At 39.5% G+C, this 17885-nt stretch overlaps 2 protein-coding genes across 3 annotated transcripts; one reads left to right on the forward strand and one right to left on the reverse strand.

The window, feature by feature from the left end:
* Nucleotides 1-389: 389 nt before the first annotated feature.
* Nucleotides 390-8743, reverse strand: inka2 (inka box actin regulator 2). 2 transcript variants are annotated; one of them, XM_026925326.3, is made up of 2 exons: nt 7929-8743; nt 390-2696 (listed from the first exon to the last, which is right to left on the reverse strand). In XM_026925326.3, exons 1-2 carry the CDS (start codon nt 7989-7991, stop codon nt 1557-1559), a joined length of 1203 nt encoding a protein of 400 aa, XP_026781127.3. In that variant the 5' UTR covers nt 7992-8743; the 3' UTR covers nt 390-1556. The 2 variants fall into 2 exon arrangements, with proteins under 2 accessions (XP_026781127.3, XP_026781137.3); XM_026925336.3 differs by lacking the exon at nt 7929-8743 and adding an exon at nt 3805-6368.
* Nucleotides 8744-9857: 1114 nt separating this feature from the next.
* Nucleotides 9858-16583, forward strand: ddx20 (DEAD (Asp-Glu-Ala-Asp) box polypeptide 20). Its single transcript, XM_026914347.3, has 11 exons — nt 9858-10108; nt 10894-10988; nt 11668-11836; nt 12274-12388; nt 12534-12676; nt 12780-12918; nt 13333-13391; nt 13499-13581; nt 13667-13772; nt 14327-14428; nt 15144-16583. The coding sequence occupies exons 1-11, from the start codon at nt 9913-9915 to the stop codon at nt 16340-16342; spliced, it is 2406 nt and encodes an 801-aa protein (XP_026770148.3). The 5' UTR covers nt 9858-9912; the 3' UTR covers nt 16343-16583.
* The last annotated feature ends 1302 nt before the right edge of the window (nt 16584-17885 follow it).

The following is a 17885-nucleotide window of genomic DNA, read 5'->3' on the forward strand; positions in this document are numbered from 1 at the left end:
TTTTCACGTACAATGTTAACTGGTTTATAGATGAAATAGCTCTGCCTGTGCATTTAGTTAATGGAGCTGGATTACAGTAAAGTCTGATTGGTCTCTTGGTTCTAATCTAGGAAATGTGAGTGCTCATGCTGACATGGCTTCTGGGAGAAAGCCTGACCTGTCAGTTTTAAGCCGATAGCCTCCGGGCTTGGAGGGGGGTGAAATTCATAGTCTTCTTTGAATTAAGATTTACTACACAGGATGTTTGGGCAGATGTTAAGCATAAAGAAGTTAACTTGCTTTAAAAAAAAAGGGGAAGTGTCTTTCAGGTACTACAGTTCTTACTGTATGATCGGATGAATGGCATTACAGAGCTGATGCTTGACAACAAACTGCAGCATATTGTATAATCACAGATTGAAATCTAGTTTATTTAGTATAAGTATAAATCAGGCAACTTTAATTTGTATTCAAAAAATATTTCACACAACATAATTTGCATAGAACACTTTTAATGAAGTGATTAGTTTCTCAATAGTAACATGAATTGATTTGTCAAAAAGAAGCTCTTTGGCCATTATAGCAAATAATTAGAGCAAAAAAAAAAAAAAAAAAACACTTAAGGTTTATGGTAAGCTCTTCCATGTACATATTAAAGCTTGGACAGTCACAAAAAGTGAATGGATTTCAAACGTTCCTTAGTTCTGAGTGAATATTTGACCTGATATATAACCTTATTTCAATTCATCAGTTAATCATAAGTGTGCTGTGTTCCAATAATTGTGCATGTTAACTGGGTAAAATGTGCTCATATAGGAATTATGTTTGCCATACATGAGTTTCTAAGAAAACAAGAACATACAGTATGGGTAACATTAGTGGATGAGCATTTGCAGAACATCAACATGTTCATATGTTACAAACATTTCATAATTTATTGTATTGTTACAGTTCTGTAGGTGAACATTTTTGGTTTCTTACATGAGAAGTATATAGACACTTATTTTTTGGGTATTCAGCACATGAGTTTGACTGACAGCTGGACACTTGCACCTTAAAGGTAGTCTAAACAGGCAGACAATCAATAAACAGATTGACACTAGTTAATTTGACTCATCAGGAAAAGACAGTTTGTTTTTCCCCCAAATTACCTTAATACAAAAAGTCTTGATGAGCTCAATTTTTGCAATTATATACTAGTTTGAGAGCATTGTATACATTATTCTTTCTCAGACATGGTGTATGGTGTATATGGATGATTCTATGTTAAAGGAATGCACAGTAATGGTAATTACATGCTTGAGCTTGAGCCTTGGGAATCTGTTGTTTTCTGAAAACAAATGGGTACCTTTAACTTCAGAACCACAACGTTGATGGCAAGACAGAAAGAGAGTTAAACAGACCCCTCTCTGTTACACACTGGGCTTGTGTTCATTATTGGCTTCTAAATTTAGAATAGGTCCTGAGAATTGTCTTAAAGTTAGTTCTTCTAACTTGCTGTAATTCCATACTTATTTGTTGTTAAATAAGTCCTCTGTTTTTGACCCTGTGATGATCAGTGTTTATATGAATAGCTCTTAAACCCAGACTGCAGAGCTATAATCAAATATTGGCCCTTTTGAACTTTTGGTCTCTGTATTTTCTGGTTTTGGTTTGCTTTTCCCTCTCAATCCACCAGCTCTTGTCCAGAAGGGTCTGTAGGCACTATCTTTAGGTTTGGACCCTTTATTCTTCTTCTTGGCTCTTTTAAAGAGGGTTTCCTCCTCGTCCTCTAGGTGTAACCATCCTGGTCTCTCCTTGGGAAGTTTCTCCCGGTCAGGTCGAATGCTGCGCAACACCTTTTTGAAGATGCTGGTGGTTAGAGAGAGTCGTCTACAGAACTCCTGAGAGCAGCTGAGTCGCAGTGGATGCTGAGATGCTTCAGCAATCCTTCCTGTGCTCTCTGCCTCACCAGATATTCGGCTCTCCAGTTCGGGCAGGTCAAGCCAGTTACCAACTAAATCAGCAAAGACATTGTCTCCTAACACTAATGGCTGCCTGTTTCGGCTTTGACTCATCAGAGAGGACGTCCAGTCGCTGGAGTCTTCTGTGTCAAATTGAGAAAAATCACTGTCGATTGAGGGCCCTTCCCGTGAAAGTGTGTCCATTAGTCCTTGGACCTCAGTCATCGTGGCTGAGTAGAATGAAGGTTGATGCTCCTCAAAAGGAGATCTTGAGGTTGAACGGCTTGCAGTGTTGCATAAAAGGACGCTGTCTCGAGAATCACAGGAGGAAAAGCTGTCATCTTCAGAGCTGGAGAAGGAAGCAGAGTTGCACAGACTTCCTCTATGATTTGTTCCTCTAGGTTCCTGCCTTCTAGGTACCTGGTGTGGTACCAGACTATGTTTCTCAAATGGGGAGCTGGTGAGGAATGTAGAGGGTTCCATTTCTAGGTCAGACAGACTTGATTCTCTTGTAAAGGTATGGTTTTTTGGCTGTTCTGAAATCTGTGTATCGTTTTGTCTGCTTCCTCTTGAGATATGATCCAGATGATGTGTGAGTGCTGTATCTGAGGTCATAGGTCTGTGAGGAGAGTGTTGATAAAGCTGACTGGTTTTGCAGGAGAGCTGAAGTTGTTCCAGAGCAGTCTGCACTTTAAGGAGTTTCAGCTCCTGCAAAGCTCCCATCATAGAGTTCATCTGAGTCTGGAGACCATCGCCTGCCTCCCGCATGGAGATCTGAAAGAGAAAGACGCTTTAATATACAGTAACCATCAGGTTTTCATCAGAGATCATGTTCAAAGGGGAACCAACATCTAAGTTTGTGTCATTAAAGACCTAAAAAAATGACATCATTTGACATCATTGGACATAAAATGTAGCACCTAATATGTCTGAATACACAAGCTGAATTCTGTGGTTGGTGGTGATCTAACATTCCACAGTCTCAGATTTCCCCTCAGGGATCTGATATAGGAAGAGAACAAAAGAGCTGAGTCCCGCCTTTTGGTTTGAACTGGCATCACTCTTACCTACTTGTAATGTCATGCCAAGAATAAGGGCAAAATAACACCTGGAAAAAAAGTAGCAAAGCTGTGTTTCACACCTGTCACCTATCAGCCTTTTGTATCAATCTCCTTCTATTCTGTATTCATCTTTCATATTTTTAGTAGTGTTCCTTCTTCTATGTCTCTCACACACCTGTTATTCTGTAACTGTATCTCCTCATGGCTAGTGATCAAGGTGAGACTCAAAGTCCCTTCACCATAACAGCATCAAATTGTGTATGTGTGTGTGTTCAGTCATGGATAATCTTAAGCTAGTAGCCACAATGCAATAGTTTTAACACAAAACCTTTATTGCAGCACTTTGCTTCAGATTAATTGAGCCATGTACCTTCTTTAATGTACATATATACATTAACAGTGCTGCCTGTAAAAGGTCTCTGCATCTCTTGGATTACAGATCAATAGCTGTTATCAGCTTCTGCACTCCTGATACAGTAACCTCAGTTAGAGGGCAAAAATGCACAATTCTTTTAAGAGATTCTTAATACTATGTCATCATCTGAATGAATACACCTACTTAAAAAGCTTACAAAGTTTAACATGACAAAGTATTTATTAAAAAAAAAAAAAAAAAAACAATGTGCTTTTCTAATAGTTGTCAGCTAGCACAGAAAGCTATTCACATTTCAAGATGCAACAACAGAATAATTATATCAAAGAGCTTATACGCAACACTAAAATTAAGTTATCCTAATCTATAAACATGATTTCAGGAATATCTCTGTGCTTTGCCATAGTTATGCAACCCATTAGTTCAAAAATAAGCACTATCACCTTACCATACTCCAGTAAGCTCTCTCTCCTTTATGCCTCTCTTCTTCTCCCTTTCTCTCCTTCTCTTTCTTTCTAGTGTGTATCTGTCTGTTAGCCAATCAGGTGACTGTCCAATTCATGCGTCACATTGATTTTTTTTGCACAAGCATAAACGAGAAGGCACAGTGGGGGCTGTAGTTTTAAAGAAGAAATTGCTGTATGAATCAAACATGACTACTCTTATGGCTGAGACATGTCTCACAGTAAATTACTCATAATCAGTGGACTTATGTAAGAAGAAGTGCATTTGTCATTGTGTGTGTGTGTGTGTGTGTGTGTTTGTGCATGTATCCATGGAGACCTTCATCACAGGTCTTCAATTAAGCACATATCTTAAAAGCATTTAAGTGATTGAATTGTGATTGAGTAATAGAAAGATTAACTGAAGATGTGAATATGTCTGTGTGTGGGAAAGAGAGAACTGCTCATTATTTGCCTGATCTATGCATCACACACTTGTCAGAGCTGCGGATTATGATCACATTCATGTGACTGGGGATTTATGAAGATCAAATACCTTCTACCGGTTTAGACGTGCCACACACACACATACACAAAGCACTCTACAGTAAAGCAGTCTGGGTTCCCTTCAGTGGTTTATATACTTCTGTGTACACAATGTTATATTATCCAGCTTAAAAGAATAAAGGCTATCCTTAGCTATTTGAATATTTTCCTTATTTAAACAACTTCTCCACAATGATCAGGTAGTAGACAATAATCTTATTATTAAATTAGTTTTGCATGTTTTAGAATATTTAGAGAAAAATGTCTCTAGTAGAGAAAGTCACTGATGGGTTTAAATGACAGGATTGAGATGTGCTCATTTTCAGTAACTAGCTTTCACATGTATTTCTTAAAGCCTGTGAGAAGCCTTGCTTTATTTTGAGCAGCTCATTAAATATAAATGTGGGCATGTTGTAAAGTGCTTTTAGAGGTCATGTGGGGAAACTGACTCTGAAGTCATACAAGAAGAGGGTCTGTTGTCAGTGTCGACTAACGCTATGACCTCATAATCATTTAGATATCAATAACGTCTGTGATGTGGAGAAAAGTGATGTGGAGAAAGACTTCTTTGTGCGGAAATGTCAAAAGTGCACAGAGACATCATTCAGACTGAATGAAAAAATCTTTAAAGGGCCAGTACAATATTCATACTGCTGCTGATTAAGAATATCTTTAATCAGGAGCAGTATGAATGTTGTAAAAGAACAGATCATCTGACTGCGGCACTGTGGAAATTTGATTAAAGTCCATTTATGTCTGTCTTGGTTTTCTGTAACTGCTGCTATCTCATCACCCTGGCTTCCTGTGCTCTCCTTCAGGATGAGCCCAGACACATTGGAGGATTTGGCTTACGTCACCGTAACAACTCACTCATGACGGATGTGGGTGTTAGTAACATCCCTAAGGCAATCTCAGATCTGCTAGTCAGCACCATGCACGCACACACACGAACACACTGTGGGAGCATATCTCCTTTTCTCATTTGTCAATAACTGCATGTGACATGAACAGTGAATGCACAGACCATCAAGACAGCATGTTTATCATCACAAAGCCCCTCAATGGGTTGATAAATCAGCAAACGTACTGATCGCTTCTTAATGATCTTTATTGCACCTCTGGGAAGGATAAGTGCAATTACTTCACTTATAAACAGAGGAATGAAAAGGAGGTATTCATTCACAAGGTGCAGGAATACTGAATAAAAGTGCTAGTAAAAAGTGGATGGTAGTATACTCAATGCCCTGACTGTTTAAGTGTGAATGCCATGTTATATTCACAATCAGCACCTTTTTAAGCTGAAGTTTAAGGTTTTTCCTTTGCATGGGAGAGAGGGAGAGAAAATTTTAGCATGTCAAGAATCACACATTCTAAAAATGTTGTGTGTATGTACACAAAATTCATTGCAACTTTATAGATTGTATTGTGTAATCAAAAATTGTGTGAACATCTAAATGCTGTTTTAACTGGTTTGAAATCTCTACTCATGCATCTGACATCTCCTTCTTCTACTTGGCTTCAAACTTGGAGCTGTTCAGAGGTCGCAGACTGAGTTAAGACACACTCATCAGCCCTGCAGGCAAAAGGGAGTACAGATAAAAAGCCTTGGTAATGACAGCCTGTACTGAGGAACTTTCTAAAGGAACTGACATGGCTTAATCATTAGTAAATTACAGAAATTTGCTTTTCACTAACATACTATTTATACTGCTGTCTACAGTATTAGTTTTGGTGTAATTATACACCAATATATGAATTCTATAATGCAGTGCCTGGCACATCAATGGCTTAGTCCAATGGCTAGTGTTTAGAGCTGTCATTAGCAGTTATTATCACTTGAGGAAAGCCATCCAAAATAACAGGGAACTTTCACTTCGTAAATGACAATTCATGCTGAATATAATAAACCATTGTACATACTGGTCATTGCTGTAATGGCAGATTCCAGTAAATACTGATTGTAGCAGTAACGGTATATTCCAGTACACACTGAACATAGACATATTGGTGTATTCCAGTACATACAGAACATATATCACTGAATTCCAGTACATACTGATCATAGACATATTGGCGAATTCCAATATTTACTGATTATAAATATACTGGCTAAATCCAGTACATACTGGACATATACATACTGGCGAAATCCAGTACATACTGATCATAAATATACTGGCAAATTCCAGTACACACTGATCATCAATATATTCGCAAATTCCAGTACATACTGAACATAGACACACTGGCAAATTCCAGTACATACTGAACATAGACACATTGGTGTAGTCTGTACTAAACCAAGCCATATTGGTAAATCTCATAACATTCTGAACATAATTCATTCATTCATCTTTGCAGTGGATCCAGAGCCTATCCCGGGAATACACCCTGGATGGGATGGCAGTCCACAGGGCACCATGCACACACACATTCACACCCAGGAGCAATTTTGTGTAGCTAATCCACCCACCAGAAGGTGGGAGGAAACCGGTGAACCTGGATGAAACCCATGCATACACAGGGTTTCAGTAACCCAAGCTCAGGATTGAACCGGGGACCCTGAATCTGTGAAAGGGGAACACTACCCGCTGTGCTGAATTTTCTTTGTAAAAATGATTTGACAGTCTAATTGGATAGCTGACTTCAACATAAAACTCCCAAACAGCTAAACTCTAGTACTGCGTCATTTCTTTGTGTATGCACTGCTCAGCACTGCATTCTTGCATTGTTGATATCCTAAAGGCTTTTTAAACTGGCGCCTGGTAGAGGCAGACATATCAGGGCTTTAAGACTAACTCTGTTTAGGGAAGCTCTGGACCACAAAGCCAGCCTTTGTTTCACTCAATTCTCCAAGCTTGCATGATGAACCACTGCTCCCCCATAATGAAATCCTCATACCTTTAACAACTCAGATTGCATAAGCTTACTTGACTTTTCTCATTTACCATGAAAAAAAAATGACAATGAACAGAATTATCATTTCTTCACTAACTATATCATGTGGCTGAGCTTTTTGGGATATTTAACACTATTTAGAACTACTTCATTACATTTTTGCAATAACAAATAATACATTTTATAAAAGAAAACAGCAATAAGGTACACTGGAAAGAGTTGCATCAAACTGGTGTAACTCATATCGACCTGGGATGCACGAGAGGCAGAACAAGCCAATCAGCAGAAGGATGGTATACCAATAAGCCAATCAGCTTCGCTTATTTCAAATCACCGGTTCCAGCCCACGCGCTCGTCTCGCGACAGACTGTCCCTGGCTCTCAGGTCTGACACAGTGCACTAACAAAGCGCGTTCACGCCATGACTTCATACCATGCAGTGTGTAGGACACTCAGGCCATACAGGGAGCAGGAGATGATTTGGGCTCAGCCTCAGATCTAAGCAGTAGCCACTTTTCAGAGTACAGTCCCTCAGGTTAAATGAATGAATGAATGAATGAATGAATAATTAAATAAATAAATAACCTAATTCACATGTCCAATAGTCTACAAAAGGTGGACTCTTAAAAACTGAGCAAAGTGAATACTGATAGATAGATAGATAGATAGATAGATAGAATACTTACCAGTTCCTGCTTTAAACGTTTCAGACACTTGTCCACATCTTTGCGCTCTGGCACGCGCTCCATCACGCAAACGCGCTATCTAATATTTATTAAAGTGTGTATTAAACTTACACACACTGTCCTATTTAGAAAGCGTGAAGTCCAGCTGTAGCAATGAAAGCCTCTGCGTTGATGTGCGCCTGTGAAGTGAAAGCACGAGCTCAGGATCTTTACTCCACGCGCACCCACTTCAGCACACACACACACACACACACACACAGTGCGCTTTAATTCTGCAGATCTCTCACAGCACTGTGTGCTACATCAGCTGCCATGTCTCCAACACTCCTCCACTGAAGCCGGTGGTGAATGAAGTCTCAGGTCAGAGAGACTGCAGCGCAGCGCGCGCCTGTGGGAAACTCCAGTCTCCAGGACACACCTAACTAACAGCGGGGTTTAACTAACGGCTCTCTGAGTACAAAACAAAACGAGCTTACAGCCACTAATCTACTCAATAGATGATCAATGGACACTTCAAGCAGGGGTTCATCCATAAGAATGGAACTGTCCCTATTGTTCCTGTAGGCGCTTACACACTGAATGCACCTCTGACATCCTGCTCTGATTGGATCACAATCTTGAGAAAACACTATCCAGTGACTTCTTCCTCATATTTATGATTTTTTTTTTTTTTTTTTTTTTTTTTTACCTGACTTTGCGTCAGCGTTTAGGCAGCTAAGGGATGGAATATTAATAACGACAATTCAAACTCAAAATAAATAGAGTCCCCCAATCCTCCGAAAACAATGTACTAATTAGTTAGTTTTATTTCGACATACGGTATTAGGCTACATTTCTTATTTTTCCAACTGTATCTCATTCTATTTGCCTCATAGCTTATATGATAATTAGTGGGCGTGGTTTGATGCATGGGCGGAGTCTGATACGTCATTAGGTAATCATTGTGCACAAGTAGGCTACTGTGTATTCTGAGCTCATGACTAGCGTCTATCATCTTCACCTCCGAGTGAAATTACACTGAGAAGATTCATTTAGCATAATTTTACATAATGAACAGAATGTTCTCATAACGTTAGCATTTGATTGTTTTTTTTTTTTGTTTTTTTTTTAACCATTTCATAACATTCTGGGAATTTCAGTTGTTTCAGTTTCAGTTGTGGTAAACAAAGTCAGCTCTGAACTTTAAAACACAAAGTTCTCTTATGTTCTCTGACCAGTTCACCAAAGTTCGCTCCTACTATTTTTTTGTAACTGCAAACTAACATTACAGGAACATTCCCATAATGATCTTTTATGATCTTATAACAGGAAGTTTGCCAAAATAGGTATTATTTTTGCAACTATAACCTAACTTCTTTTTCAGGAGGTTTCGCCAGCAGCCTGTACCTGTCCTGTATTATCAGATAAAAACATAACCAGTTTTGTATCAGTATACTAACAAGTTTGCATAACGTTTATATTTCTGTAAAGAAAAGTTTCCTACTAAGCAACTGGAGCTAAAAAAAGATCTGCTCTCAGAACGTTCAGGAACCAAAGACAAACATTCCAAGAATGTTCTGGGATCTGCTCGTTCTGAGCTGGGAATCTGCTCACATGGCCGAAGACATTATCATGATATTTTGGACTGAGCTGAAAAAAATTGCGAAAATATTTAAAAGATATAGTAATATCATTAGCAGCTTGTTGGGCAGCTTTGTCAGAGCTGATGCCTAGTATCTCTAGTATCTCTAGTTTTAAAACAAACAAACAAACAAACATAATTTTCACTGAACAGATGGCTTATGGATAAGTTCTTGGGTAAAATATAGTATGTACTGGGCGTGAATGTGTATACAAAACGCTTGTGTCTGGCGCCATCTTCTGGACATGAATATGTATTGCATGCGAACTTCCTCTCTGGTCCACTAGAGGGCACTAATAGGAACAATATATTCACCCACGAACAAGTGAAACAAGGCGCACGGCAACACAGGAAGCGACAAGTATGGCGGCGTGTCTGAAGAAAGCTGCTCATGAGATTGATGTTAGAAAGCGGACAGATGATGTTCTGTCTTCAGCTGGAGTGGAGTTCAGCTCCTTACTGCTTTCTAAACCGGTTCTGGAGGGTTTGGCAGCTTCCGGCTTCCAGAGACCTTCACCAATCCAGCTGAAGGCGATTCCACTGGGGCGGTGTGGACTGGGTATGGAAACCTAGCAGCCTCACTTACTCTACAGTTTACTAGGACATTAAAAAAATAAATAAATAAAAAAAGAATAGCATTTCCTGTGTAGGTGCAAAGGTCGTGTTCGTGCAGTAGCAGATAGTTAAGGGGTCTCAAACTCTTTGCAGCCAGGGACTTCTTTAGGTTGTTTTAATTAATTAATTAATTAATTAATTAAAATAATTAAAAAAAAAAAACCTCAGATTTATTTTTATGAACTATTCAGATATTAAGCTCTTTATTTAAAGGAGCACAATAAATATTATTGCCATTTATTTATATGTATATGCACCTATATATACAACCAACCTTTTTATTGCTTAACTTTCAGACAGAATTGTTTTATTAACATTATTTATGCTAATAAATAATTAAAGTAGCATTATTTATATGCTACCTGTTTTTCAGTAGTGAGTTTGGATTAAACCCATTCAGTTCATGTCAAACTGAATTAACCCAATAAATACAATTTTATCAATGGTGATTTAAGATTTCCTCTATTGAAATTACTTTTAAAAAATTCATGTCAGTACAGGGCATAATGAATACCTGAACAGTGATTTCAGTTTTCAAATACTGGTTTCTCAGATGATTAACCGGATATTCGAATAATCCTGTACATCTCTAATGTTTAGGTCATTATTTCCAATTTATGTCTCGTCTCTGACCTCTGCTTGTTTTCTACACCGTTATACCAAATTCAGATTTCACCATCATCACTGTGTAGCATTAAACTCAGCTTTTCTGTTGATTTCTTTTTAAAGATCTTATTGTTCAGGCTAAATCCGGCACAGGAAAAACCTGTGTGTTCTCCACCATTGCCCTGGACTCCCTGCTACTGGAAAATGCTGCCACTCAGGTACTGTGATTATTTTATTTATTTATTTCTCTTATTTTAGGAATGAGTGGTTTTATTCTAACTGCTGATTTCAATGAGCAAATCATTACTGGGTCATTCCATGTGAAATCATAATTCTGTGATATGGTCTTCTTATGGTAGACTTCGTTGTACCATATAATGATATATATGAAATGATATATTTTTTTCATTTTTAACACCTCATAATTCAGATTTTGAGTTTTTTCAGATGTTCACCTAGTTGCTAAAAGAGAGCTATAACATGAGTAATAGATTGAAAGCTCTGTTATGCTTTAGTGTGGAGATATAGAGGACCAAAGCACTCCGTCCTCCCCCCAATTTACAGCAGGCCATAAATTTGAAATATGCAACTGTGGACCTTCTATTTCAGAAGTTAAAGACATCTTAAAGCAGACAACAATTTCTTAAAATTTCACGCATCTACCATGAATAGTTCAAAAGTCATGACTTTTACAGGGCCACACCCTCTTTTTAATGTCTCTATATCTCTGAAATGATTGCAAATTAAATTATGCACACTGTTTAATGTGAATAGGGAGATTATTTTGAGAAAGTATGAAGCAAATCTGAGATGGTCAGTCAGGAACATTTTTTTAAATCTGGTGATTTGAGGTGGATTTACTGACATTTAAATTTTTTTTTTTTTTTTTAAATACAGGTCCTTGTTTTGGCTCCGACCAGAGAGATTGCTGTGCAGATCCATGCGGTGGTGATGGCGATAGGCAGTGCCATGGAGGGGCTGGAGTGCCACGTGTTTATTGGTGGACGACCTGTGAGTCAGGACAAACTCCATCTGAAGAAATGTCACATTGCTATCGGATCACCAGGTTTGTGCGGATGAAGCTTACAGCGTACATTTTGCAGAATGTAATCTGTAGGCTAGAGTTCTGTCCTTCCTGTATAAAAACAAGTTAGTAAACGTTTTTCTGGAGCTGACTGTAGCTGAGCAGTAAAAGGTTAAGGTTTTTGTCCAAAAGCCTGACCATGGCTTTCCCAATCATTGGATTTGAACTGGGAACCTTTTGGAAACTTTTGCAGAACTGAGCCCTCAGAGCCCCTGTAAACCCAGGAGCAAACACCTAGCCCTTGTTTTAAAAGCTTGTATTAAAGTTTATTAGCTTTTTTTCCCCACCTGATGTCTTATATATCCAGATGTGTAGATATTGTAGTGCTTCACACTAATGGTGGACGGAGATCTGAGTTGTAGAGGGCCGATTTATCTGTGTGTAGAGCAGTGTTTTGAGTATGGAGCTGATCTTTTTAGGTCGTATAAAGCAGCTGATCGAGATAGGAGCTCTGCTGACGTCAAGTATCCGTCTGTTTGTTCTGGACGAGGCGGATAAACTGCTGGAGGAGGGCAGCTTCCAGGAGCAGATCAAGTGAGACACACAGACTCTTCCCTCTTCTTTCTGCTGCGTTTACTTTAATGTGTGTTTATCATATTTAATGTTTTCATTATATCAAATTGAGTGCTGTGCAAATTAGATGAGCTTTTGGGTCAACAGCAATATCTTCATGTTTCAGCTGGATCTTCTCCTCTCTGCCGGTGAATAAACAGATGCTGGCACTCTCAGCAACTTACCCAGAATCCTTAGCGCAGCATCTGTGCAGGTACATGAGAGAGCCGACGTTTGTGCGACTGAACCCCACTGATCCTGGACTCCTCGGTGAGGCTATACCTCCCTTCTGCCTTCTTTTTATGGGCGCATGTTATTTAGCAAAGAAAACCATGACGCTTGGGTGTGTTTCTCACTGTCCCTTCCCCTGCAGGTCTGAAGCAGTTCTATAAGCTGGTGCATGCTCATGCCCTGCCTCATAAGATCTTTGAGGAGAAAGTGCAGAATCTGCTAGAGCTGTTCAGTAAAGTTCCCTTTAACCAGGCACTGGTCTTCTCCAATCTGCATACAAGGCTTGTGGTGTTCATTTTATTATTGTCCTGCTTTCCTAAAAGATCATCTTTGTCAGACAATCATATTTACTCATGCATATTTACTCACAGATACATGCTGATTAAGTAAAACATGCTCATGACAAGCATGTGCCATTTGAGCTTTGATATAAAATAAACCCTTATGCAAACATGTGGGGGGAAATGATGCTTCATTTAACATCTACAAATAATGATTATTTAGCATGGAAGTTAAGAGACAAGAAATCATTTAAAATATATAATAAAAATATAACAACATTGAGATTAAATCATGAAATTGTCACGCAATAGTTAAAAAACATTATTAACATGCTGGAAGAATATGTTTCAACTATTCTGCTGTTTATTTGCGTTTTAACTCTACTGATTTGAAGTGGCTCTGTTCCTCTGTAGGGCGCAGCACTTAGCTGATGTACTCTCCTCCAAAGGCCTGCCTGCAGTCTGCATCTCAGGTGAGGCTCTCACTCAGCTGTCTACTGCAGTTTGTTCTCAAGCAGTTTGTCTACATGAAAATGGCAGATTTAAATGTACTTTGGTTTTTGTGTGTGTGTGTGTGCAGGCAGTTTGAGTCAGGAGCAGAGGCTGGAGGCGATGTCTAAGCTAAAGCAGTACCAGTGTCGAGTTCTTATCTCCACTGATTTGGTGAGATCAGACATACCAGTGTGTGCATACAAACTTGCCTCTAACATTGACAACAAGTGAACCTGTTTCCTTCTTTCTTTTGTAGACGTCACGGGGTATAGATGCAGAGAAAGTGAATTTGGTGATTAATCTGGATGTGCCTCAGGACTGGGAGACATACATGCACAGGATTGGCCGCGCCGGACGCTTTGGTCAGTCTCTGCTTCTGCACTGCACTCCGTTTATGTACTTTACATTCTACACCTGTTTTAGTGTTAGACATCAGACTCCTTCCTTATTTTCCCTAAGTTTCACTCAACCTCATCACAGGTACATTGCAGTAAATTTGCATTGGGAACCTTATTAGAGTTATAAGGATGAGAATCTGACAGTTCTGTTTAAGAGCCGTGAGGTTTTCACCTACAGTTAAACTAGATATAAAGTTTATATATATCTGAAAAAGAATTAAGGGTGAATCTGCAATGCACTTATTGTAGATGTGGTAAGTAGTTATTGTAGCTGTAGTAAAAGGTGCACAAAGTTTCTACTTTTTTGTTTTGTACTAATTTACTGTAAATCTTTTCACATATATAATGTAAATAACATATTTATAACCTTCAACATCGATTCAGGTAGAAAGTTGTAATTGCAAGGTGTGGATTTGCAAGGGAAACTCCCTAGGACTTTTTTGTCTCCAAAGTTCACCGCCCAAAGATCACAGTTTAATTTGAAGCACTGTTACAACAAAATTTACCTCTTTTCTCAGGAACTCTGGGGGTTGCTGTAACATATTGTTGTCACGGAGAAGAAGAGAATAAAATGATGGCCATTGCTCAGAAGTGCAGTGTGGCTCTTGGCCCATTACCAGGTAAACGAAGAAAATGTGCTCAAATCTTAGTCAGTCCCTTTGCTGACACACAACATAATCGTCTTTGCCTTGCCTTCTTCCTATTTAGAGGCACTTTCATTCCTAAAATGGACTTCAGCTGCAGGATTTTTTTTTCAGGAAATCTGGAATTATAACCAAATTTCTACTGGATTCCTGTTCCAGTTGTAAAACAGCAGCTTTCTTGCTGTTGTTTTAAAAACCTCAGCTTGAATGACACAATTTTGTGAGTGTTTTGACCAGATGATTCCATTGCTATGTATGACCAGGGGTACAAGATTCCATGAGAGTATGATTGGCATTCCTCTTTCCCCTGTAGATCAGAGCAAATTTCAGGTATCTGTTAAATCATGTTTATAGAATAGTGCAGGTATCCCGTGTTATTGAATGAGGAGTGGTTGGCTTCATAGGAAGCACAGTTTAGCCCTTACCCTTATGAAGGCATCCATGATTTTTTCCCCCCACTTTGTTGCTCAAGTGCATGGAAGTCAGAAATGACATAATTCTGAGATCTGAATTCCCACTTCCATGGCAAGTTGAGTGCAGCATTAGTTAGATTGTGTATTTAGGGACAGTTCATGGAAGGTGTGTTAGACTGTAAAGTCTAAATCATTTTGAATGTGTTTTATTCAAATCCATGACTCCTTGTGTGTCAGTGTTGTCTCTGCTCATTGTGTTTTTCTGTGGTGTACCTCAGATCCGATCCCAGCTGGGCTAATGGAAGAGCCGTGTGATTGGAACGTGATTGTCCAGCCTCCTTCAAAAAATGACCTTGCTCTTTCCCTTGGATCCAGTGTAGAAAAGAAACAGCCCAAATCTGAGCAGAGAGTCTCCAAAGCCCCCAAAGAGCCTCGGCACACACTTCTAACTAAAGAGCAGACTGAGAGTCACAGTCCAGCTAGAACCCAAAAATCCAGTAGTGACCGGAACAAGGGTAAAAAACCTGTCACTACCCCTGACCTCTTACACAGTGCTGAAAATCTAGAGCCTCATCCAGCTCTTACAAGGAAGGAAATGCAGGAGGCCCTTCCCAAAATCCCTCCCCTGCCCTCTTTTAAACCCCAAGGAGTGAGACCTGTGTCCTTCGCTGAGGCCATGGCTGACTTTGAGAACTTTATGACGAATGGCCCTGGACAATCAGTTGAGATCATAAGACAGTATGGAACACATGATGAAGTAACCACCATGGCTGATGGGCAGCATAAAAACAGTGCTGACAGTAGTGCTGGGACAGGTGGCGCTTGTATTAAATCTTATAGTAAACATGAAGAGCAAGTCTTAATGGATGGAATTGCTCAGTCTCAGCAGTCAGTGGGTTCAAGCTCTTGTCCAGTGACCTCTAGGTGCATGTCTGGCAGCTTTTCTTCCTCTTTAGACAGCGAGTCTGAGATGGAGACAGAACAGAAAACGGATGCCTCGGCATCCAGCTCTCTGTCCAGTGCCCCACACCTGAACTGTGGACTGCAGCACATTGCAAAATCATCAACGCACGCAGCCAGTACAGCAAAGCAGCCCATCAAACTCAGACCGAGTCCTTCCAAACCTCAAATCAAGACTCATCATCCTAACAATCACACTCAGGCTCTTCAGCACTGCAAATCAAGATCTGTGTCTGAGGAGAAGAGGGCTGGGAAGACTGCCAAGGTAAAGGAAGGGAGCTGGAGGACACGGAGAAGAACACAGGAGGAGGACGATGACGATGACGAGGAAGAGGACAATGAATCCTCTCAAGAAGAAGGGAATGGACATGAACAGGACTATTGGAGAGCATGTTACCAAGCCTGGGAAGAATATTACAACTCTTTGAGTTCAGCCCATTACTACCACTCACATTATAACTGGCTGGCTGCATATCGCATGAATGCTGTATACATGATGGAAATGATGAAACGCTGATTCAAGAACAATAGAAGTCTCACTTCTGGGGAGATGCAAGAAACCTGGTGTCAGATGTATAGCACATGTAGGAGGTCTGAATCTGAGGTGATGCACTAGTGCCTAAAAAGGTCTGTGTTAAGACAATGTTGACCAGTCATTAAGAGAGTGTTATAGCACTGTATTGTATCATGGATCAATTAACAATTCTCACTTTACAGTGTATTTATAGCATTGGCTAATAAACGTCTTCTAATTGAAATCACATGAACTGTTAATTCAGGCAGTGGACATTACTTGGGCTGTTGTAAGGACAACAAATGAATATCATATTGTTATATGAATATTGTTCATTATTTATTTATTTTTTAGTTTTTAGTTTAGTAGTGTTTACTTGCATAGTTAACTGCGTAGTTGCATACTTGTCCACTTAACTACTTGCCAAGTGGCTAAATGTGTACATGTGTACTTGACTAGCCACTTGCCTGCTTGCCTACTTTCAATACAAACCCTGGTTAGGTTACTATAATTCCCAGTCCAATATATTAAAAAAATCACTCCTTACTCATGCCAGAAGTTCAGCACACATTACACCCATACTCCAACATTTACACTGCTTTCCCATTTCACAACAATTCAAACACAAACCCCTACTTCTCACTTACAGTGCAGTACATCCAGCCCACCTTATCTCTCTGAGCTATTGGTGTAAAGTTGGTGACTTAGACATGACCGACATCAACGAGGGGCAGATCTTTGAGTGCCATAGACCACAACCTTTGGAGTGCCATTCCCCAGGACCTACATGACTGTACTTCCTTCTTTAAATTTGAGTCAACTTAAAACTTACATATTCCCCCAACACTTTTCCCTTCTTCCTATACGCCTGTTTTTGAGTGTTGGAAAGGCACTATATAAATGGAACTTACTAATACTAATACTACTAATAATATGTGGTTAGGGTCACAGTGGATTCAGAGCCTAACCTAGAGACATGCCCTGGATGGGATGCCAATCCGTTACAAGGCACCATGTACACACACATTAACACACTTATTTACAGCTATGAGCAATTTATCTCAGCCAATCCACCTACCAGCATGTTTTTGGGAGATGAGAGGACACCGGAGAATCTGGAGGAAACCCACAGGGAAAACATTCACAGAAGCATCACAAAAATCAGTAACCCGAGCTCAGGATAGAAACCGGGCTGTGAGGTGGCAACTCTAACCACTGCCGCATATTGTCCTGTATTTTATGATGTGTATCATAAAGTCTTTTGTTATTTGCTCCTTCTATGGTTAGCACAACCTGCCTTGAAAAGGGTGGAGAGAAAAAGAAAAACAAAAGAGTCCTGTCCTTTAACATCCTGATAGATGTTTACAACTGAATAACCTTGAAATAATAATATTATATGATTAGCTTGGCATTTATCAAATTATGCGGCACGGTTTATGTTCTGCTTGTATACCAGCTGCTATAGTTTAGCAGGTTATGTGGTAGTAAGTTTTGAAAAATCATTAATTTGCCCATTTTAACCTTGAGCACTTGACCTTCCAAGGGT

This window comes from Pangasianodon hypophthalmus, chromosome 8, assembly GCF_027358585.1.
Source record: "Pangasianodon hypophthalmus isolate fPanHyp1 chromosome 8, fPanHyp1.pri, whole genome shotgun sequence".
NCBI classification, from domain to species: Eukaryota; Metazoa; Chordata; class Actinopteri; order Siluriformes; family Pangasiidae; genus Pangasianodon; species Pangasianodon hypophthalmus.

Coding starts and splice junctions, on each gene's coding strand:
- inka2 (XM_026925326.3), bottom strand. CDS start 7,991: ATGGAGCGCGTGCCAGAGCGCAAAGATGTGGACAAGTGTCTGAAACGT. Junction 2,697..7,928: donor AACGTTTAAAGCAGGAACTG/GTAAGTATTCTA, acceptor TTTCTCTTTCAG/ATCTCCATGCGGGAGGCAGG.
- ddx20 (XM_026914347.3), top strand. CDS start 9,913: ATGGCGGCGTGTCTGAAGAAAGCTGCTCATGAGATTGATGTTAGAAAG. Junction 10,989..11,667: donor TGGAAAATGCTGCCACTCAG/GTACTGTGATTA, acceptor TTTTAAATACAG/GTCCTTGTTTTGGCTCCGAC. Junction 12,677..12,779: donor CACTGATCCTGGACTCCTCG/GTGAGGCTATAC, acceptor CTTCCCCTGCAG/GTCTGAAGCAGTTCTATAAG.